The sequence below is a fragment of the Danio rerio genome, chromosome 4 (assembly GCF_052040795.2).
Source record: "Danio rerio strain M-AB ecotype USA chromosome 4, GRCz13ab, whole genome shotgun sequence".
Taxonomy (NCBI): Eukaryota; Metazoa; Chordata; class Actinopteri; order Cypriniformes; family Danionidae; genus Danio; species Danio rerio.
The window spans coordinates 46,412,501-46,437,572 of record NC_141024.2 but is presented as its reverse complement, the minus strand read 5'-3'; the positions used below and the strand labels follow the sequence as shown (position 1 = coordinate 46,437,572).

Genomic DNA, 25,072 nt, shown 5'->3' with positions numbered 1-25,072 from the left:
ATCAGAGTTTCATTTCCTATTCACTTTAAGAGACTGTTGTGTCGCGCCTTGGCGCATTAGCTATTTACATGGCGGACTTTAAAGGTGAAAAACTAAACGCTTCATTACCAAGAAAACAGTTAAATATCTGCAGTGTGAAAATGAGAGAATGAGCCTCCTCATTTTTTACTTTCACTATCTTTTGTAGATAAGAAAACATGTTGTACACACAAATCAATTAGCCTATACCGAACTAATTTAGTTTGATTGCAAAGATTTGTTCTCTATCTATTTCTAAATCTATTTCTAAATTCAAAATCTATTTCTAAATTCAATTCTAATTTCCAGCAAACGAATAAGTGAACAATTATAAGGAAGTGTGCTCAAACAACTGAGTTATTTCCAAACACGCATGCTATGCCCCATATGGTCCAAAACCTGACAAGTGGACAAATCTAAGCTTGTTTAAAAAAAAATACAAATTTACACATGCAAATGGATTTACTATTTAAACAACATGGTGGAAACGGCAAAACTAGTGTTGCACTGGTCTAAAAATAGAAACGCGTCTTGAGCCTTATTGGGCTGAGTGTATGATAGGGCCCTTTGTATTACATATAATAAACAAAACTGTTTGTTGTGTTTTTCAATTTTCATTATGTAAATGTAATAAGCTCATTCTGTTATTATGAACATATGGTTGACAGACCTACCTAGTGGTTAATCCCCCATTCATGCAGAATCAAGGCATCTAGTGTATATAATCATCCAACTGACTACAGGCATCAGGCCATCCTGGAAAACAAGAAAAATATCTTCACTAACATTGTAAAAGCTGCACATATACTTTAATTTTATAGATTTAAAAAGTGATTGTTCACCAAAAAGTGAAATTTACTCACTATTTACTCTCCCTCTAATGCAGGGGTGTCCAAACTCGGGTCACCCTAATCAAACACACCTGAAGCAGCTAATCAAGTTCTTACTAGATATACTAGAAACCCCAGGGCAGGTGTGTTGAAGCAAGTTAGAGCTAAACTCAGCACCACAGCGGCCCTCAAGAAACCTTCAAGGGTTTCGTTAATCTGTTGGACAAAAAAAATAACAGTAACCACTTATCATTTATGGAAGTCAATGGGTAAAGGTTTTTAACATTTTTCTAAATAAATTTATTTGTTTGGAACAAAAACAAACTTAAACAGGTTTGTAACCATTTAAGGATGAGTAAATGAAGGCAGAATTTAAGATTTTGGTAAAAAAAAAAAAAAAGCCAAATATAAAACAAGCATCTTATTAAACGTATGGAACAGGCAATAAATATGCTGATGATTCAGTCTTTATGAGCCTCTTTTATGGCAGAAAAGAGAAACATGGCCATTCTTGGATTTTTTTCATAAAGTGATGTAATGATTCTAAACGTGTTGAATAAAAAAACATAAAGAAATGTGTATAGACTTGAGAAAAAAATAAAATATAATATAATATAATATAATATATTGCACCTACATTCATTAATGGAGAGCATACAGAAAAGTTTTTTGACCTGGTTTTAGAGATAGGACTCGTGGGTTAAGTGTATTAACACTCAAGCTAAGCAGAGACATTGTTTTTTGATGTCCTTTTGAATCAGCAATAAAATGCTTAAGATATTTTACTCTGCTTTTATTAAAAGTATATTGACTTGTTTGCAGTATTTGCTGGTATGGCAATGCTACTGAGAGTCAAGAAAAGTGTTTAAGGAAAATAGTCACCACTTCTAGTAAACTGGAATACATTTACAAAGATGGAGTGGTCATAAAGGCAATCAGTATTGTGGCTGATTCAATGCACCCATTTAGTTCCTCATCTGACTATTTGCCATCTGAGCAGAGATACTGTCTCCCTGTGGTGTCAAAAACAGGGCAATAAGACTAGTCAGCTGGACTGCTTATTGTGTTTTATTCTATTTATTTATTTTATATACTGTTGAATGTGAACATGTTGTCTTTGGCATGTTGTTTGATGTGATGCCTGCTAAATAATTCTGCAAATCAATAACAACTAAACAAATATACAAACTAGACAAATAACCCTACCTACCTACTATCTAACAGCATAAGCGATGATTTTCGCCTGCACCTTGTAGTACACTCCTTTTTGAGAGCCATCTTGAAACCCTGAGTGAATCCAAGTAGACAGACAAACAGCTTATGGAAAATTCAAATTCTACATAAGCTCATATGCGAGGGCCACAAAGATGAAACACTGCCTTCATTCTGGTTGAAGATAACGGATGTACCTCAAACTACAAAACAAAATGATGAAACAGGTAAGATATTACATATTAATAATAAAAATGCCAGTTATCATCATCATCACCATCAGTATTATACATTTAAAAAACAAAAAGAACATATTTACATGAAATCACACATTTTCGAAGGTCAATCATCATTAATTAATCCATCATTATCTGTTCTTTCCTTTCCCAATGTATGATCTCTTAAAATATAAAGACGTTTCCTGGATACACATTTATTAATACTAGCATAAAATGTTTAGATGTAATTTATGTGAGGCCTAAAAGAAAAGACTTAAGCAAATTTAAATAAAATTACATAAGATGAATAAATACAGGACCTATGCTACTTGGTAAAAATAGGTATTGGCAATGAAAATATATATTTTTTTATAATAATTACAACATTTTAGAGTTGGCTAGTTTTTAAAAGAAAAGTTTTAAAAGATTTGTTTGACCTTTGAGTTTCTAAAATTCACTCTATGGGGAAAATATTAACTTGAGAGCATTTTAAAAGATATAGGCACCATTAAATCAAAGAACATAATTGAATATATAAATATAATCAATATACATGTATATTATTTTAACTGTAATATTCACATTAATTTATTAATTACTTAACAATTATAATACAGTTATTAATTTTTTTAAACATCATTGTTTTAATTATTTATTAGGAATTGAATAAAGGAATTGAGTGAATAGGCCTATATATGAATAATTTAGACAAATACAAAAATGCGATTAAATAATAAAATCAATAATAATTTAATAACCCTACACAGCACTTTTTATTTATATCTAATGACGATTATAACACAAACAATAACACATTTTAATCTTCAATTATTCATTAATAAACCTTTTAATTTGTCACTTTTTACTCCGTGACTAGCCCGCGAAACCAGGCGGTGGGCATTATATAAGTTGAGGTCTGTGCCCATCACGGACACAGCCTGGGTCATTTAAGTGGACATTCCTAACGAACATAACTGCCAGTTTTCCTGAGGTAAACGTCTTTTTTAACTTTATCCTTATATTTTATTATAAATTGGTTATAACTTGTTCATACAAGTACCTACGAATAAAATGGTGTTTTAAATATCAAGAATAATGGTTATTATATCGAGTACGTTATTCATTAATAAAGATGAGGGGTATTTGGCGCTTGTTTTCGTGTTAATAACAATAACGTTATATACAATGTCAGAAAAATGTCGCTTCTAGTAAATGTACTACATTTACTATTCAAAAACAGTATTCTCGTATTTTTTCCGTGTTTTCTCTACAATGGCTATATGTAGGCTATCTTACGCCGCTAACGGTTTAAACGGTAAAAGCCGTTTAGCAAGTATGAAGCATTTTACGGTAACTAACGTTAGTGGTAACACAAATCCGACTGAGACTTTAATTTAGAGTCCGTCATATTATTTGTTAGATTAAAAAAGCAAAACAATACTACAAACAAACAGCAGGTTGTCCCACATTTGGTTTGACTGAATCAATGTGCGTGTATGTACAGTGCCTGTGCGTCTGTGTGTGTAAAAAGAGCGCCAGCTCATTCATTCATTACAGCCAGGCTATGAGACCAAGAAACGCTAACGTTACACTTTTAAATTAATATAATAAGCTGTAAGGTCTCAGTCGGATAGAGTGCACTCTGCGTTTTGCTTATCTTATAAGTGCAATTTTAGGCTATGTTTTCAGTCTTTATTAACTGTGTAATCTGTTTTCTTTTCAGTGCCGACTGCCCCTGCTTCTTGTAAGTACCATTGATTTTATACACTTTAATCAATTTAAAAAAAAAAACATTTAAAACTACAAATACTTTAAATTTAGACATTTGCAATAAAACCTAATTTTGTCTTGTTTTTTCCCTTATTTTGTTAACATCAGCTACCCCAAAGGCTCTTTTAAGGGCCGAAAAATATCTTTGGAAATGTAAGTTTTAACTGACAATATTTACACGTCTCAATATTTAGGTTTAGACAATTTAGACCCGTTTTGACCCGGGATCTTTAATTATTATTATCAAATTAAAATTATAATCTTATATATTTTTATAATTTTTAAAACGTTTATCATTATTATAAATTATAAATTGAACTGATTATGAATTGAAATCGTTTTTTAAATCAAGATAAGTAGGCAAAACCCGGGAAGGACATTGAAAGGTTTGTGGTGAGACACTGTTTAGTTGCTTGGTATCATTTTGAAATAATTAGTTGTCAAGTGAATTTGTTGATTCATCCAGTATTTATCCGACAGGCTTAGTAGCAGCAAAGTTGGACTATGTGTTTTTCACATTTTTATAACATTTTAAGTTAACACATCTTTGTATATTTTTAATAGTCTGTCTCTAAATGTAATGTATCTCTGCGTAGAACCTAGCCTGGGATCACTTTTGCATATGCAGAAAACATTTATTTAAATTAAAAACCGAAAATATCCTTAACTGTTTAATTAATGCATTAACCCAGTAAGTGTTTTACAATGTCATGCAGTTATGACACCTGTCGAAGTTTAATGTAGCTTGAACACACGAAGAACATTATGTGACATAAGTGACGCATCGCGACATAGTCAGTGACACTGAACCGTGGGGTGTGCAGGTTACCATCAGGTTACCAAAGCTTAAACCATCTCCTTCATGTAAATATCATTTATATAATATGCACTAAAGTCTGGCCTATATTTGACGCTTCAGTCGACGTTATCAAGTTAATTTTAAGTTGAAAACCGTTTAGCGGAAATGAATTATGTGATCACGTGTAAAAAGAAGGTTTTCACAAATCAGAGAACTATTTGATGAGAGAAAACGCAGAAAGTTTGACAAATGTGGGTTTTCTAAGTTTATGTATAGTTAACGTTACATGAAGCCATGTAAAGCATTTTTTCCCACTTTTATAGAATGTCCCTAAATAAAACTTTCACCTGTCCGCTAATGCGAGCGCAATTTGCGTCAGGCTGATTATTTGTCACCATTTACACACCAAACAATGCAATATTTATTTATCACCTTATGATTTATTTCTCTTTTAATCTATAATGGCAAGCGCATGACCGACGCCTCACGGAAGCCACAGTTCAGTGTCCCACCTAACGTTACTTCATCATCTGACAAACTACAACGCAACGCTAAATTTATTTACTAACGTTAACGTTTTCTTACGTTTTATCACTCGCTTTTAACCCTAATACCCAGCGCATGGACATGTAGAAACTGACATTGCTAATTCCTATGCAAGAATGAAGTAAAATATTTTCGCCAACGTTAGCCTACACAGACTTCATATGATGTCCATATTTTCTTGATTTGTAACACATTAGAATATAGTAATGACAATAAAATACTTACCTAGTCAGCCTTTAGGTGTTTGAAAACATTAACAATGCCCACAACAAATGCAACTACGATACTGCGAATCCCCGAAGCATGCGAGAATCTCGGCGGGAATTTTTTCTTTAGCACGTTTTTGGCGAACGACACACTGCTAGTTTATACCGCCGCCTAACGGAAAAATGGTAATTTACTCCAAGACCAAAAGTGTCCCTAGGAAATAACTAAATAAACACTTCCTAATAATGATAATCCAATAAAATTTTATTTGTATAGCACTTTTCATAATTACTCCAAAACAACTTCACAAAAGATGCAAATATTAGTTTTCACATCTTAACCAGGATTGTTAATAATTATGGAGGGCACTGTAAATGTCGATGATGCTGTTGGCCCGCTAAAAATCAGCATACAAGAAAAAAGTCATAGGTCAAATTAAACATCTTTAAGAATAAAAATGTAAAGTCTACTCATGGCTTCTTGTTTGTTACTGGATTGGAAGGTCTTATCACTGGCATTGTGTTTCACATTCTTTGCTAATATCTTTATGCAATTTCAGATGTTATTTTACATATTAACATATAACACAAAAGATTTGTTTAAGAACTGTGTTTAATTGTTAATTGCCTATTTTCGCAGTCATCCTGCATCTCTGACTTGTCATAAATATTAATTATATTAAAATTAAATAAATATATTTTTAATTTGCAGACATGTAATATCTAGTGCATTCAGTGATGTTTTTCTTTTTTTCAGCAGAACACAGAACATCTGAGCTTTGTAAGTATGTTTTAACTGTATAATACTGTTAGATTAATTAAAGCTACATAATGTTGTATGTACAAAAAACCGGCAACCATCATCCCAGTCTCATGTTCTGACTTTAACAACGCATTTAACAAATGCCTGGCTGGTCCATGATGGTCTTATATATATATATATATATATATATATATATATATATATATATATATATATATATAACTTTTGGTAGTTAAACACGTCACACAGTTTTAAATACATGGTACATAAAGGCAATGATAAAAGCTTAAAAGTTAAACTGATTGAAAGATGTTTGCATCAAGTCTTCTATCACTTTATGTTGAACATAAAATGTAAAAATTCTTAGATGACATAAAAGTAGTGTTGGATAGAGTACACTTTAGGAAACACAGATATAATCAAAATATCACTCTAGCTAAATTAAATATAACTTTTGTACCTTCAGGAAAATACTCATGTGCACCTATAAGCTTTGGCAAAACATGCCTTTATCAGTATCAATGTCATAATGCATACACATGCACATGCACATGAGTTTGCTTTTTAATATATTAGCCATGTGTTAGCCATATATTAGTTAATAAATATTATTAACTGTCATCACGGCAAAGATAAAATAAATCAGTTATTAAAAAAGAGTTATGTCTTGAAAAATATCTATTACATTTACATTTAGTCATTTAGCAGACGCTTTTATCCAAAGCGACTTACAAATGAGGACAAGGAAGCAATTTACACAACTAAGAGCAACAATGAATAAGTACTAAAGGCAAGTTTCAGGTCTGTAAAGTCTAAGAAGGGAAGTGTTAGTATTTTTTTTTTTTTTTTTTTTTTTTTTTTTTGTACAGTTAGTGTGATATTCAAAGAGGCAATTGCAGATTAGGAAGTGAAGTGGAGACTAAATAGTTGAGTTTTTAGTCGTTTCTTGAAAATAGCGAGTGACTCTGCTGTTCTGATGCAGTTAGGGAGTTCATTCCACCAACTGGGCAGATTGAGCGTGAGCGTTCGCGAAAGTGATTTTTTTCCTCTTTGGGATGGAACCACGAGGCGACGTTCATTCACAGAACGCAAGTTTCTGGAGGGCACATAGATCTGCAGAAGTGAGTGCAGATAAGAAGGTGCTAGGCCAGAAGTCACTTTGTAGGCAAACATCAGAGTTTTGAATTTGATGCGAGCAGCAACTGGCAGCCAGTGCAAACGGACTAGCAGCGGAGTGACATGTGCTCGTTTAGGTTCATTGAAGACAACTCGTGCTGCTGCATTCTGGAGCAGTTGAAGAGGCTTGATAGAGTTAGCTGGAAGCCCAGCTAGTAGAGAGTTGCAGTAATCCAGTTTGGAGAGAACAAGAGCTTGAACAAGGAGTTGAGCTGCATGTTCAGATAAGAAGGGTCGGATCTTTCTGATGTTGTAGAGTGCAAATCTGCACGATCGAGCAGTTCTAGAAATGTGGTCAGAGAAGTTTAGTTGGTCATCAATCGTTAATGTCGCTATTAGAATATTATGTGCTGTCATCATGACAAAATAAATCAGTTATAAAATAAATCAGTTATTAGAAAATAGATATTACAACTATTATGTTTAGAAATGTGTTGAAAATGTTCTTATACACACACACACACACACACACACACACACACAGTTAAAGTCAGAATTATTAGCCCCCCTAAATTATTTGCCGCCTGTTCATTTCTTCCCCAATTTCTGGTTAACGGAGAAAATATTTTTTCAGCACATTTGTTATCATAATAGTTTTAATACCTCATTTAACTGATTTATTTTATCTTTGTCATGATGAGAGTAAAAAATATTAGACTAGATATTCTTCAAGACACTTCTATACAGCTTAAAGTTACATATAAAGGCTTAACTAGGTAATTACGTTAACAGGTTAGGGTAATTAGGCAAGCTATTGTATAACGATGATTATAATGATGTATAACGACGAACTGTAGAATATCGAAAAAAAAAAAAGATATATATATAGCTTAAAGAAGCTAATAATTTTGTCCTTAAAATGTTTTTTTTAATAGAAATGTCTTTTATTCTAGCCAAAATAAAACAAATAAGACTTTCTCCAGAAGAAAAAGAAAACATTATCAGACATACAGTAAAAATTCCCTTGCTTTGTTAAACAACGCTGGTAAATATTTAAAAAATAATAAAAATAATTCTGACATCTACTATATATTTTTAAATAAAATTATTAGCCATCATTATACAATGACTTGTCTAATTACCCTAACCTGCATATAGTTAACCTAATTAACCTAGTTAATCCTGTAAATGTCACTTTAAGCTGTATAGAAGTGTCTTAAAATATATCTAGTCTAATATTATTTACTGTCATCATAGCAAAGATAAAATAAATCAGTTATTAGAAATGAGTTATGTGTTAGAAAATTCTTCTCTCTGTTAAACAGAAATTGGGGGGAAAAATAAACTGGGGGTTACACTGTGTGTGTGTGTGTGTGTGTGTGTGTGTGTGTGTGTGTGTGTGTGTGTGTGTGTGTGTGTGTGTGTTTTAGTATGTATGTATGTGGTTGTCCTATTGAACATAAAATAAGATAATTTTAGGAGATTGTCCCCAAAAATTTGTTTCTTTTGCTAAACACAAAAGAAGATATTTTGAAAATTTGAAAATCCAGAAGCCATTGACTTCTATAGGACTTTAAGTTTCAACTGGATATCAATGGCTACTGGTTTAATTTTTTTAAAAATATTTTCATTTGTGAAAAAAAAATACAAAGGGGTGTGGAACCCCTTTAGGGTGTGTAAATGAAGAGGTTTTTGTTGTTGTTGAATTCTGAAATAAAGTAAAAAAGGTTGCATGCGATTAGTAAACTAATTATTCAGGGAGATAATAGATTAAAGGCAATTACATATATTTTCTATGTGGTTTTAATTCTTCTTTTATTCATACATTTTTTTGTCTTTCAGGAGAATTTCCAAAGCAACAACATCACAAGATCCAAGTAATAATACATACACAATACATTAGAACCTAAACATGTATAGACCTAGCTCGTATAGAAATACAAATATAGCTTAATACATGTGCAGTACATGTACAAAATATTGACAATAGCACACATTTACACACATCACAATGTCCTACTGGACAAAAAGAAGAAAGACTTTGGCCACTGTGCAAGAGATAGAACAGGAGATTTTGAATGAATACAAAATACAAACAGAAAACAATCCCGAATCTACTGCACAAGTTAACGCATCTCAAAACTTTGAAAATAGAGATGAATTGCCTTCTTGCAATATAGTTTCCTCTCTTGCGACCGACCACGATAACCCATGTTGGCTTGATTCTGATTCTGAATCTCTTTCTGACAGTGGTAGTATCTCTGATACAGACCAACCAAATGCAGAATCTGACAGCAGTAGCAACGATTCAGTTAATCAGTTGCAAAAAAAACTGCAAACATGGGCAGCATCTTTTTGCATACCTCTCATAGCTCTAACAGCACTACTGGCAATCTTGAGGTCCGAATTTTCTGATTTGCCCAAGGATGCAAGGACTCTTCTTGGCACACAGACAAAGGTACCTGTAACTAAGATATGTAATGGGGAATATTACCATTTTAGCCTGGTCAGTTGTCTACTGAAGACATTGGACCATATTGCCAGTTTGCCAAAAATAACAACTCTTGCTTTGCAATTTAACATTGATGGAATTCCCCTTTTCAAAAGCTCCAAAACTCAATTTTGGCCAATTCTCGGAACGATTGACTGTGACAAAACACGATCGCCATTTATAATTGGTTTATTTTGTGGCAATAGCAAACCAAGCTCAGTCTGGGAATACTTGAGAGACTTCATTGCAGAACTGAGGATAGTTCTGCGTGAAGGTATTGTGAGGAATGGAACTCGGTTTAAGGTTGTAGTCTCCTCCTTCATATGTGATGCCCCTGCAAGGGCATTTGTCAAACATGTCAAGTCTCACAATGGCTACTATGGCTGTGACAAGTGTTCCCAGACTGGAGTTTGGTCCAATAAAATGACGTATCCTGAAACTGACGCACCTTTACGTACGGACGATGACTTTGAAAAAATGAAAAATGAAGAACACCATTTGGGTAACAGTTTAGGCCCCTTGACTGGAGTAGTAAAAATGATAACCCAGTTTCCAATTGATTACATGCACACCTGCTGTCTCGGAGTGACAAGAAGACTGATTCAAATGTGGATGAAAGGCAAACAGCTCAGAACAAGGTTGTCTTCACAGCAAATTCAAAAGATCTCAGACAGGCTTGTTGCTCTCCGTCCTTTTATGCCTAAAGAATTTGCCAGAAAGCCTCGTTCGTTGAGAGATGTGGATAGATGGAAGGCCACAGAGTTCCGTCAATTTATGATCTATACTGGGCCGATTGTTTTAAAAGGATTTGTCGAAAATGAAATTTACGACAATTTTATGCTCTTTTCTGCTGGCATGTTTCTGCTCCTCAGCCCTGGCCTTCCTGGTTCAATGATAGAAATTGCCAACAAGATTCTGTCATCATTTGTAAAACATTACAGCCAGCTTTACGGCACAGATGAAGTTGTTTACAATGTTCACCAAGTGATTCATCTTGCAGAAGAGTATAAAGCATTTGGCCCTCTTGACAACATATCTGCATTTCCATATGAGAACTACTTAGGAACACTGAAACGGTTGGTTAGAAAACCAGATCAACCTTTGCAGCAGGTTGTCAGAAGACTATCAGAAATGCCCACAAAACAATCTCACAAATCAAATCAAGAATCACATCTCTCTTCAAGTACAAAAGACCCAAAGCTGGTGCATTTCTCTGATTGTGTTTTATCACCAAACCAAGGAGACAACTGCATTCAAATTGACACAGGCATTGCTGTAATTAAGAACATAATGAAACAGGGTGAAACTGTCCATTTAGTGTGTCAGACGTTCAAGAAAATGGAATCTTTTTACACTTACCCGTGCGACTCCTCTGCAAATGGCTGTCACAGAGTCTCTGTCTTGCAAGAAAAGACTGATTTGGTACCTTTGTCTAGTGTAAAACAAAAATATGTCCTTCTTCCAGAAAATGAAAACAGTTTTTTTGCGCTACCCCTCATCCATTGTAGATAAAGTTCCCTAAGCATAGAAAACACAGTAAATACTTAGATGTAGTGTCAGCTTCTTTTGGGATTTTTTTAATAATGCTAACCACAGACTAATTGCATCAAAAGTAACAGTCTGTATTGCGTAATTTATGTGTGTGCACATTATAATACACATATCATACATGTGCCTATATATATATATACACACACCTGTATGTATGTCTGTATGTATATTTTGCACTATTACAATATTTTTTATCAATTGAATTTATTACAATACTAAACATACAATACATATTTTATATATAAATAGTTATGTTTATTATACTAAATATATACACATACACAGATCTTATATAATATTTATACCCTCAGACCTTAAAAGGTACTGCCCCAGTGACAGCTTTCATACCTTTATTTCTAAAAGTGTATGTATGTAAACAGTTTTTTTTCTATTCCTGTTATCTTCCCATACTGACATTACATAAAGATAAATGCATTTACACATCCCTTTTACATATCACACATCACAGGTTTGTAATGGGTATGGGAGCTGAACACGCAGCAACAAACCACACATATTGATTCACACTGAGATCTAGAGATAAGAGATCTTTTAGTTACTTTTTTCCTGTCCTAAACAGTGATGGATAACCAGTGTTATGCACTGGTAGAATTCCCTGACAAGGGAACAGATGTTGTCCCTGAAAATTGGCTTTTGGGTCAAAAATGTTATTGGCCAAATTACAATCCTACAAAAATAAAGACAGCTGTGAAGAAAAAAGAAGCTGTCAAAGACGGATGGAAACTATTTGAGCCTGTTCGTCTACTTAAAAAGTGTGGTAAGAGTTGTATGCAAATATTAAATTATTTATTATCTCCATGAACTTGTTACTATTCAAGATTCACTGAAGATTTTTATTTATTTTAAATAAATATTATTTATTGTCTATATATTATTAGATACCTTAGAGAAAGCACAGAAGATGCTAAAAATGTATGTGGAGTCCAATCTCCCTACATCTGAATTAACTTCTGATGAAGAGGGAAGTGGAAACAAAATAAAAAGAAAGAAAAGGTTAACTTTATATACTAAAAAAACTATTAAAGTGATGTCTTATTGATAACTAATTTGAGTGTTTCACTTCACAGGCCTAATCCACGATTTATTGACTTCTCAGAAAACGATTCTGATCAGGACATAACATCACATAAATTGAGGCTTGCTGCAGCACCCCCAATAGATTTTACAGGTAATGAACTTTTTTATTGTAACTATTAATTGTTACTTTTTTCAGAAGTAACAATATCTTGTTAAGGGTGATAAAGTAATTATAATAGAAAAAGTTACATTAAAGTTACATTGCTAGTAATAATATAGTAGCATTTCTGTTTTAGTCTTTTTAACATCCTGCTCATTCTGACATTTTTGTAGCTATGAATGCTTCAGCAAATCTGGCTTCAGGACAGACTGATTCAGGCTGCCATGGTAAAAATGCACATTCCCCCCAGTAAATTCACTAATTTTCTGAATACTCCACAAGTTATTCCCCAGTTTAGGCATCTTTTCCTCTTTAAGCTGCAGTCACATTGGGCTTTTCCTCGCATAGACTCCCATTCATACGCACGCGAATGCGTCAGACCGGAAACGCAGGGTCATGCGTTAAGTTTCGCAGGTTGCTGCGGTGCAAAGTTCAAGCTTGGTGAACTCTGACCTGCGAAATCGCATCACTTGACTGCGTGAGACCAATCGAGGATTAAAGCTACGGTCACATCAGAGATTGAGCATGCCAAATTCTGTCGTGCGGCACTGCGAAAAGGGACGGGATTAAACAAGTTTATTAGACATTTTAAAAAAAAGCGAGCGATTGCTTCATGTTTTAAAATTCTGTCCAGGGATGTCATGCTTTGATCTTTTGATTGTTTTTCTCTAAACATAAATTTTAAACATTGACCAATGGCTTGCTTTTTTAAATGTCTAATCATCTAGTTTAATAGCTACTGCCCCTTTTCACAGCGCCGTACGACAACATTTTGCATGCTCAAACTCTAGTGTGACCACAGCAAGGCTTTCTAAAAATATCAGTGCAGGTGTGTTGAGGCAAGTTGGAGCTACAATCTGCAGAACACCGGCCCTTTAGGGGTTTGGGCACCCCTACCATAAGTTAAAACATGAGCGCATGCATTGAACACCACAAGTTCTCTTTCGTGATATTTAAAACCATCAATAAACCTTAAACACTCTTTTTTTTTACCTTTTAACCTATTTTCTCTATTAGCCTATTGATTTTTCATAATCATTGGAGGCCGAAATTGAAAATTACTTTTGATTAATTGCACAGTCCTGTAATATTAGCTATTATGGCGAAGTCGTAACTAACTTAACTTTAAATGACTTACACTTTGAAACGTTTCTCCTTACATCCAAGTCTTGCACAAGTAGCTCTAATGAATGTCCTGGAAGTTTTGGCGTCAGTCACTTGAGGCAGGTAAAAGCAACCAATCGCATTGTCTCAGTGTTTGGGAAGGGGAGTACTCCCGTCGGTTAACCCTTTTGGAACCTTTTTATCTTAATTGTTAACAGAGTATTATTTTATTTTGAATGCGATTAAATTATTGGGTGGAACATATCAATGATTGGTTAATATTTGTGGGATCTTGTCCAGAAAAAAACATGCATTTTTATTTTTTAGAACTAAAAAAACTTTCATTTGTTTTTAGTCAATCCAAAAAGAGGACATATTGAGCACCATGGGACAAGCCATGTACAACACCAAGAGTGTTGGGTAAGTAAGTTACTTAAAATGTATATATTTTTTATTACTAATTGCATTATTAAAATTGGTTTCACATTATTTTCGTTGTTATTTTGATTAATTTTCTATGAATTAATTAGAAATTAATTGTATTATTTAGTCAAACATAGTCTTATATCTTTAAAAATTAAGTTTTTTTTAATAGCACACATAACAATATTTAGCTAGCAAACAGAATTACTATGCAAAAAAGTAATGTATGTATATATATATATATATATATATATATATATATACACATACATAGGGTATATATATATATATATATTTTTTTATATATAAATATATCAAAACAACAAATTTTTTCGAAACAATGACTTCATATTCCATACTTAAAATGTGTGTTCATTCTTAAATTTCTAAATCAAATTAATTTATTTAAAATAATAAAAAAGAAAATTATTTAGTTTTTACTCTGCTATATTTCCAATATCAAATTTGTAACTTTTTATGTTTTTCCATATAAAAATGTTTTTTCATATGAAAATAAGATAATTCTGTGAAGCATACTTATATAAAAAACTACTGTCAAATTTATTTGCAATATTTTAGGCAGGTATATTATAAGTAACTGCAATAAAATTTCTACAAAATTAATAGTAATCTTCATTTTCTCAGCCTTTAAATGAAATAATTATAGTCACTAATTACTTTGCAATTGCACCAAACTCACCAGGACCCAGCCTACCTTGCACACCAGAACACACAATATAATGAAACACACCAGGTCACAGCCTACCGAGCACATGAAGACACTCACGAAGGACACCAGGACAGACACCATCAAGCACACCAGGACACATATAGAGCTCAGCTGGACACAAGATATAGTCCTCACTTGGACCCACAGTACAGAGCTCACCAAAGTACATACTACAGAGATCACCAGGGAACACTGAGTGAACTGGTTAATGGTAATGATTTAAGCAAATACATCTACACTACACCTTTATGTTAATTTCATGCTCATTCCTCACTTTGTAATGCATTTTATTTAGTTTGGACTTAAACAGGCTAAACTGTATCCACTAATACATCTTGACATCCATGTTCCTTGCATTTTTAAAGAGCGATACATGGACCAAACCTCAAGTCAGACTGCCTCCGCCCTTGTTCCCAGTGGTATGTTTTTCTAAGTGTAACCCCTCAATTGTTTCACCACATTTCTAATCATAATAGTTTTAATAACTCATCTCTAATAACTGATTTATTTTATCTTTATCATGATGACAGTTCATCATATTTCATTAGATATTTTTCAAGACACTTCTATACAGCTTAAAGTGACATTTACTAGCTTAACTAGGTTAATTAGGTTAACTAGGCAGGTTAGGGTAATTAGGCAAGTTAATGTGTGATGGTTTGTTCAGTAGACTATCAAAAATTAGCTTAAAGGGGCTAATAATATTGACCTTAAAATGTTTTTTTTTTAAACTGCTTTTATTCTAGCCAAATAAAACAAATAAGACTTTTTCCAGAATAAAAAAAATATTATTTTATACTGTTTATATATTATACTGTGAAAATATCCTGAATCTGTAAAACATAATTTGGGAAATATTTAAAAAAAGAAAAAAAAATCAAAGGGCCTAAAAATTCTGTCTTTAACTGTATGTATATATATATATGTGTGTGTATATGTGTGTATGTATGTAGTGTTTTGGTTTGTTTGTTTAATCTTAGTCTTTCAATTACTAATGACAGAAATTAGCTTGAGTTTCTCCCTCTACAATATTTATTAACTAATTGATTAATTGTTTTCTTTGCAGAGTTGTCTCCTTTTAAAAGGAACGTTTTGAAAATTTTATTGGAAATAAAAAAATGAGCAACGAGAACAGAGGGCAATGATACAGCAATTACAGGGAGCGCCAATACCCATTCCACTTCAAGCCGAAAGCAGCTTTGCTTTCCCAGCACAGTCACTGGATGACTTTGATGCCCTTGAGAAGATGCTGCAAAATGATGCTGAGACAAACAGATTGGTATGTCTAGTAATGTAGTTATATTATGTTTCACTTGTTTTAGGTCTAGGACACACTAGATCAGGGATAACCAAACTTGTTCCTGGAGGTCCGGTGTCCAGCAGATTTTAACTCCAACCCTATAATTAAACACACCTGAACAAGCAAATCAAGGTCTTACTAGGTATACTTGAAACATCCAGGCAGGTGTGTTGAGGCAAGTTGGAGCTAAACCTTGCACAATAGTATCTGGATGCAGCTTTTTATGATGCAAGTTGAGATTGCATCACTTAGCGATGCAATGTCAGACACAATGCACTCAATGGAGTGAGTGACGTCACTGTGACAGGTAGGGTTAAGAGTGGGGTTAGGTGAGCACATTAAAAAGCATTGATGCAGCTCAGATTGCACTGCACCAGTTCTGCATTCAGACCCCTCTCACCCTGCAGGGCACCGGATCTTCAGTAACGAGATTGGTAATCCTTGCACATGATGTTCATATCTTTAAATATTATTTGAAAATGTTAATACATTTTTAAATAATAGTTTAAGATTTGAACATATAATAACATTAGTAAATGTTACATTAGTAAAAACAAAAGTTTACTAATCCCATTAGCCTATTAGTTCCTCATCACTACAGCAAGAGTGCTCTTAGGATTTTGTTAATGTGGTGGCATGGGACAGAGGAACTAATAGGCTCATGGGATTAGTAAACATTTTATATTTAATAGCCATTTGATCCTTAATCAAATGCTAAGTTTTATCTTCATCATAATCTACACTACTACACCATAAAGCATCTAAGAAACCTGTTTTGATATATTTGCATTAAAATTATGGTTTGTTTATCTAGATTCTTTTGGTAAATTTGTGAACAAAAGTTATTGATGATTGAAGTCAACAGATAATGCCAAAAATAAAAAATAAAAATGTCAAGCAACCTCTCAGATATCAATCAAAATTTGCAATATTCCATCTAGATAACTTAACTGAATGTTTTGTCTGGTTTTGTGTGGATTTAGATGAACATTTATGTTAATGCTGATGTTGATTTTCATTAGATTTGCCAGCTGTCACTACTTGGTGGACTCAACTTGCAGGACACTGTGAGACGCATGTTAAGCCATGTTTTAACAAACAGGTTGGCATCCCATTTTAATTGGGCTGGACGTGGAAAGAAAAGGAGCTTTGAAGCCTCAAATTTGCAAAAGACAATGTTCCGTAAGTAATAGTTGGTTTTCTGTACAAACAATCTCTAAAAAATGTAGACATGATTAAATATATTAGATAAATGTGAAAAAAATAACACAATGTTAGTTTTTGTTCTTTTTTTACTTTCAGGTGCATTAAGAAATACTTCCCAGGGGAAAGAAGCATCAAAAACAGACTTTAGCGAAGTAGTAAAAAAATGGTTACGTTACGCTCCAGACAGAGATGGTGGCAGTGGACGACAATAAGTTCCAAAATGAGATCTTGCTAATCAGTTTGTTTTGTTTTGTTGTGTTGACTGTTGACAGTTTCATCTAATTTTCAAAATTTTTAAATGACATTAAATTTAAGAAAATTTTTAAATAAAAAAGTGTATTAGCATCTTATTGTCAATAAAGGTGTAAGTCTTTTAGGTGTTCAGTTTTAAACATAATAAAATTAATAATATTAGATTGTTTTGGTGAGATTTCCATTAAAATGCCTGTAGGCCTGTAACATTCAGCTATATGAGGTAGGCTACAATTATATTGTTTTAATGCTTGTAATTAGAATGATTAATTGAGTAGTAATATTGTAGTAATTAATATATATATTTTATTTTATATGTAGGTCAGTATGTGGCGTGTTTGCCGTCAAGACCATACAGTACGTGCATTCCACTGAAATGTAAGTTTGTGCATTTTTACCGCTACATATGTTTATTATAAACACTGAACATGGGAGTTTGTGTGTGCTATTATTTTTTACAGACTCTTAGCTTCTACAATGTTTAAATGTATATCCCCAGAACAATATCTAATAGATATTGTAAAAGTATCTTTAATGTTTTTACATTTATCATTGGTGTTTTTACATGCTCCTTTTCACAGAAGCATTGTGTTTGTTGCTGCATGCGATTCAACCAACAGGAGAAGATCTTAACGCTATCCACACTTGTACGATGAGAATGTGAGTTTCACAACTTCTGCCAGTCACAAATCCAGAGACCAAGATCCTCTGTCTTAGTTAAAAAAAATCATATTAGGGTTTAGTTAGCCTACATTTTCTTGTTTTCTATTCTCAAAGTTAATTTACATGCCAGCTAAGGATCTGTTATTTTACAATAAGTTTAGTAAAATCATGGCAAGCAGTAAAATTGTGAACAAAGTAATTTTTTTTTTAAATAAACTTTTACAACATTTTTTGTAATATTGTCCTTATACTCTGTGCTCGTTTTTGTGATTGTTTTAGAACTTCCGATTCAGTTAGTTCATTCAGAAATGACTAGAAATAACAAATTGCAGAGAACATTTTATTTTTAATATTATCACTATTGAGTGAAATTTTCCTATGCATGTATGTTTTGATCATTTGTACCATTAATCTTTTTGGAAAATTACATATATATATATATATATATATATATATATATATATATATATATATATATATATAGTTTATATATATATATTGTTTAAACTTGTTAACCTTCAGTAAATATGGAATGATACTTTATAAAACAATGCACTAGATGTAACGAGCATGTAATTATTGCATTTTAACTGTGTTTAATGCAGGATTTCTGTGATCTCCAGTTGAAGACATCAGATTTTTGACTGGACAGATGTACCAACACCAAACTGAACTATGCTTTTTCATGTCCTATGAAGGTATTAATATGGCAAAAACGAGCACCCATAATAGTGGAATATGTAGTAGCAACAAATAGTCAGTAACACTTTCCATGAAAATCTATATTTGTAATGCATTATGCATATATTTAAAAAAATATGAATATAGGTATTTTATGCTAAACACATAACCTTCTAATTATAAAACTTTCATATTTGTTCTTACTACTTTTTCAATATTTATGGTCTGCATGTTTTTTTTTCTTTTCTTTTGTGGATTTTTCCATTCAAAACGTCTTTTACTTTACCTTATGCAGACAAAAAAAAAGACTTTATATTTCTTCAATTGATGAATAGGATTAACCAATAATAAAAAATAAAACCATATCAAAACCAAAACTAGTTAAATCTTATTATAATAATACATTAAAGAAGAATAAACTGAAATTTAAGAATAAACAAATAAAAAACTTCAAATAAGAAACCGTTTTTTATTTATTTTTGTTTTTGTTAATACTTCACATTTTAAGCCTTCCACATACAGTAGGCTACTTGTCTGCTACTTGGCTACAGTGCCCTAAATATATTCATACCCCTTGAACCTTTCCACATGTTGTCATATTAACAGTTAAATAAACCATCTGAACCATCTGATAAAGAACAAGCTTCCTCCATTTAGGCTTTTTACTTTACTTTAACTCTTTCCTTTACTCCTTTTTTTCGTGGATAAGGAGCGTTGTTGTACGCACTCCATTGAAGACATCCATTATAGCTTACATAATTCGTTTTGTTTGTTAAGCTCTAATATTTGTTTCAAAACTATTTCTAAATTCAATTCTAATTTCCAGCAAACGAACAAGTGAACAATTATAAGGAAGTGTGCTCAAAAAATGAGTTTTATCCAAACACACGTCCTATGGTCCAAAACCCGACAGGTGGACAAATCTAAGCTTTGTTTTAATAAAACGTATATGAATATGCATATAAATAATACTACTACTACTAATAATAACATTATACAAAAGCAAGTAAATAAACTGAAAAAAGACCCAGAAATGAAAGCATGGTGACAGTGTTTTTTATGTAATAGTTGTAATATTTTATTCCTTTAATTGTTTTCATATAAAGATATTTGCATAGTGCTCTAAATCCTATAAAACAATGTGTATGCAATTAAGGCGCACAACAAACAGACTAAGCTGGACTTTAGATCTGCTCTCAGCTGGTCTATTGAAAAGTCTTTTTTTAGTTCCTCAAAATAGCAGGGCGTTAACAACACCTTAACACGCTACCTTTTTAGAACGGCACACCTATGAGTCCACAAAGCAGTGTAAATGGATTTGCTATTTAAACAACATGGCACAAATCTTGAAAATTACTGTTGAGCTTGGGTGCATTTCCCAAATAACATCATAACTCGCGGCTGAACTATCATAGTATGCATAGTTTAGAAAAAGAATAATGTAACAACGAGTGTTTCCCAAAACGCATAGTTTCTCTGTTGCAGATCCATGGCTTGAACCATGTTAGTTATAACGTAAAACCCCCATAATGATGCTCTAAACTGGGTGAAGTAACTGCTTCTTTAGAGAAGAACCCATAACTTCTTTGTGAAAATTATTGTTTTACACGCACAGACATTTAAAATACAATCTAATATTAGATTTGGTTAAAACATGCACTAGCTTTCCATATTAACTGAAATATATGTAAATGGCACATACACATAGGGTTTGCTTTACTAATATTATTGAGAAGTTGAACATTAGTTATATTCTATTCCAAAACATATCACGCACAAAAGCTAACACGTATTCTAATATCATATAAATCATAAAAATAAATAATGAGTCTATTTATTATGAAATGAAATGTAATATTTATTATTTATTAGAAATGACAAAAATCAGACTTTAATAATTTTATTGATGATGATGACGATGATGATTATGATTATGATGATAATTCTTATTAATATTAATAAGTAGGATGTTGTTTATTTATTTTTTTGAAAAGTCTACTTTTACAATTTAACACGTCAACCACTGCAGTAAATTCTAACCAGCAGGCTCATGTCATCTAGAAACTCAATAAACAACCTACTATAAATGAAAAGAATTAACTTATGCTTTTTGTTTTCACAAGCTTTGAAAACGTAACATAAATTCCGCTTTTAAATAGGTCACCTTTAGCTTTCGCCATGAGGCTGTGTTCAAAATGACATCAATGTTTTCAAAGTGCACAGCGAAGACAGCACAAATGTAAACATGAAGATCGCTAAAACTGAACTGTAAGAATAGGTTGAAAGCAAATTACACCTTAGAGAGATGCCCTTAATGCTTTTTTACTTTTCATAATGGCAACTTTGAATGTTAGAGTGTTCTAAATAAATAGGACATATGGCGGAAAAGTGGCAATAGAACACAGCCAGTAACTGTGTCGCGAACTAGCTCCAGAGCTGTAGTTGCGTGTCCTCAAGTTTGCGACGCTGTTTGCGAGTGTTCGTTGGAGCGGCGGATTTGGGAAACGGCTAATAAACAAACTATAGTTGTAACGACGGAACTTGAGTCTAGTTGGCTTACGATGGTTTTGGGAAACGCACCCCAGGTTTGTTCAATAAAATATAATCTAGCCTAAATAAAATTAAGTGAAATATTTAGTTTCAAAGAAGCCTATATTCAACTGTTTGTTACTGTTTGTGACAAAACCATCCGTTGCACATGTCAATTACAATTTAATTCGTTTAATCAAGTATGTTTTTTACATCTCCCACCATGCAAGTACATACACACTTTAAAACACACAAACACACACTATTTATTCTCATTCTTTCTTGCTTTATTAATATATCGTAGTGTATACCGTTTAATAATCAATTTACATTATTTATAAATAAATAAATAAATAAATAAATAAGCGGTGTTAATTTGCGCCCTGTCATGGTTGGTATGCACATGTGCAATGTACAGTCGTAAGGCTGCAGGCGACACTGCTCTCATCTTTCCAACAGAGTTTGTTCTAATAAAAGCCTGTTCTGCTTATTTAAATGTGTCATTAATAGTAACAGTTTAATATGGCTTCTCTGAAACTGTAAATATGTAACTTTAATTTAGGCTAGATTATTATTTAATTTACCAAACCAACATAATCTTACGGCAACTAGTGTTTTGGCGCTGAAGCACAGGACTATAGCAGACTTGTTTTGAAGCACTTCACTTCAAAGGTTATTCGTTATTCTTTTTTATCTAGTAGTTAACTGACCAATGGAAAATACATAAAAATTAAGATACAAATTTTAGCTAACGAAATTTATTTAAAAAATATATATTTTTCCAAGAAACATATGAATTATATTTTCTAGCTAAATTATTAACTGTGCGGGGATGATTTGTTCTGTTCTGTGGAAAATAAGGATTTAATTAATTATTCTGCTTCACACTGCTTCACAGTTGCTGATGTTCTTTCATTTCATGTTCAGGCAAGGGAATAGCAACATTAGCAGAAAAGTATACATTTAGATTTCAAAGAAAATATATTAATTTTAAAAAGGAAACATAAAAGTTTATCAGAAAACTTTAAAGACACCATGACTCTTCATTTAATAAACACTTCGACACTCACTCTGACAATTTTAAGTTTTTAAGTCATTTTAAGTTATAAGTTTACATACAACTTGCAGGAATTTTTTTTTTGTAAAAATCTATTTCAAATTGCATGTTGCATTTAGTAGGCCTACTGGCCTAAATAAACTTTTACATCACAAACAAATATATAATCATTACTTTTGCTGGTGCAAATTTTGTGCACGCGCTTGAGTGCGGAAAAGGCTATACACATATAATTCTGCATCTTTTTTTAGGTGTGGCTACGCCCCAGTTAAAAAGGAATCATAAGTTTGATCCTATTCTAACGAATGCCTTTAAATAATGTAGTAAGTTGTCTGCAAGCATCAGTGTTAATTGAAATTAAAATAAGATAAAAAAAAACAACAAATTTAATTTGAGATAAAAATACTGTTATAGTAATATTTGTGACTGCTTTGAAATAATGCTCGTTGTAGACGTCACAGGATGACAGATCGTGTAGTCTGGCACATTTATGACAAATAAAGGTTTTTATCAAGAAAAAAATTGCATGTTCTCGTGTGATCTGACTGTGGGTTAATAATTGGCATAGTTCATGACAATCAATATCTGTTACACCTCACTGCACCATTGCAAATGTATGTTTAATTTTCCCCCATCTTAATGACCAATTCCCCTCAAGTGGATGCACTGTGTAATATGAGCTCATCATTTCTAGGTTATATCAGTGGCTGCTGTTAATGCACAGGCCAGGTAATAAAAAAATAGGCTTCATATTTAATTATGGGTGGGTCACAGACGGATAAGATCAATCATTGGTTCTGCAAATTTTAACTACCTTTTCTAGAATATTAAAGGGCTTTAAGCTATTTATTTATATCTCCATTCTCACACAGAGTTTCTAAGTTTTCTGTTCTTTCAACAGAGTTTGTTTTGCCAACACATTCTGCCGAGGTAATGGGCTCAGTGCTGCAAATACATTGCAAAGCATCTCCTGCTTATTCAGATTTGTCATTAATAGTGAAAACTATTATAGGCTTTATTATAGGCTTCTCTGAAACAGTGAATGTTTCACTTTCATTTTATTCAGGCTAGTTCAATAATTTATTTAACAAACCAACACAATCTCACTGCAATTCTTGTTTTGGCACATATATAGCAGACTTGTTTTTAAGCACATCATCTCAAGTGTTATTAATTATCCTTGTTTATTGATAACTGATCAACGAAAGATACATTAAAAATAAATAAAAAATTATAGCAAACGAAGTTAGTTTCAAAAATATATTTTTTCCAAGAAAAAATTCACAAATTATATTTTTGTTTGTACCCCTCCACTAATTATACTTATAATTTAGAAAAATAAGGATTTAATGAATGCTCCACTGTAATTGTATCACAAATCTCAGTTTTATATTTGTAAACAATTTAATAAGTTATTATTTTTAAGATTATGTCTTTAGCATCTGATTTTTCCTTGCTGCTGCATGCTTTCATTTCTCAGTCTCTCGATCACAGCAAGTTCAGGCGAGGGAGTGTTTATGAAGAAACCCATGGCAGGAAAATATACATTTAGAGTTCAAAGAAAATATCTTAGTATTAAAAAGCAGTAGGCAGAAAAGAGACTCTGCCTGCATCAGAAAAACTGGGTGAGCCACGTGTATCGTGAAAATATTATGAAGTAAAACGTGCCCCTCGATCATTCACAGGATACTTATTTTCAGATAGCACACACGATCTAAAATCTTTCTCTGTATCCCGGACGTTTTTAACTTAACTGAATGCATTCGTTTACTGGATCCTTAGACTGAAAGGTTTACAGGGGTTCACTGGTTTGAAAATATGTCTGATCGTAAAACCTGCTTCTTTTTATTTCTAAGGTATTTTAGGTATTTGTTATACACTAATTCAAATTACTTGGTTGTGGGAGACGGAGCGGGCGCAGACACTAATAGAAAGTGTCAAATTATTCTTTAAATGTATTTTATAACTGAAATTTAATTACTAAACAAATTGAAGCATTACGAATTTGCCAAGAAATGTCCCACTTTACCACGGTAAAATAATGCTATATATATACTTCCTCTTCGATTCCCGGAGGTATAAATCGGGCTAAAACTCCAGTATTTGAGCCCGGCTTTAAATACAAGATAAAAAAAGCTATTCTCCCTCGTTAGATAAGCGGTTGAAAGTGGATAAAAGAAACACATTTAGATGCAAGGTGTAAACGAAAATTGTTGAAGGAAATGTAAAAATAAATAAATAGTGTTTTTTTTATTAATGTAACGAGCTTATTTTCAACATTTTATTTCGTATGACATTTTCAGGCAATATGCAACTATTGCATATTTTGTTTGCACAACAATAATATACATGTCAACAAGGTTACTGATCTTCTGTACAATAAATAAAATGAAACTTTGAGTTTATTTC

The 25,072-nt window shown here is 32.5% G+C and overlaps 3 protein-coding genes and 1 long non-coding RNA gene across 4 annotated transcripts in view; 3 read left to right on the top strand and 1 right to left on the bottom strand.

Annotated features, from left to right (window-relative positions):
* Nucleotides 1-25,072, top strand: part of LOC148681932 (uncharacterized) — a 398,953-nt gene that overhangs the window by 275,534 nt on the left and 98,347 nt on the right. The window lies entirely within an intron of this gene.
* LOC148681936 (uncharacterized) lies at nucleotides 628-5,709 on the bottom strand. Its single transcript, XR_015942857.1, has 4 exons — nucleotides 5,619-5,709; nucleotides 2,059-2,263; nucleotides 882-1,064; nucleotides 628-774 (listed from the first exon to the last, which is right to left on the bottom strand). It is a non-coding gene; the product is annotated as an uncharacterized LOC148681936 (long non-coding RNA).
* Nucleotides 3,219-17,698, top strand: si:dkey-65l23.2. Its single transcript, NM_001100052.1, is given in 16 exon segments — nucleotides 3,219-3,269; nucleotides 4,002-4,022; nucleotides 4,157-4,201; nucleotides 6,357-6,380; nucleotides 9,321-9,355; nucleotides 12,101-12,298; nucleotides 12,420-12,534; nucleotides 12,609-12,709; nucleotides 12,892-12,945; nucleotides 14,178-14,242; nucleotides 14,949-15,186; nucleotides 15,341-15,394; nucleotides 16,042-16,093; nucleotides 16,095-16,254; nucleotides 17,298-17,457; nucleotides 17,578-17,698. Coding segments are annotated over 12 exon segments (1,314 nt in total). The 5' UTR covers nucleotides 3,219-3,269; nucleotides 4,002-4,022; nucleotides 4,157-4,201; nucleotides 6,357-6,380; nucleotides 9,321-9,354; the 3' UTR covers nucleotides 17,694-17,698.
* On the top strand, nucleotides 9,362-11,496 carry LOC148681935 (uncharacterized). Its single transcript, XM_088650285.1, has one exon. It carries the CDS (start codon nucleotides 9,490-9,492, stop codon nucleotides 11,479-11,481), a length of 1,992 nt encoding a protein of 663 aa, XP_088506411.1. The 5' UTR covers nucleotides 9,362-9,489; the 3' UTR covers nucleotides 11,482-11,496.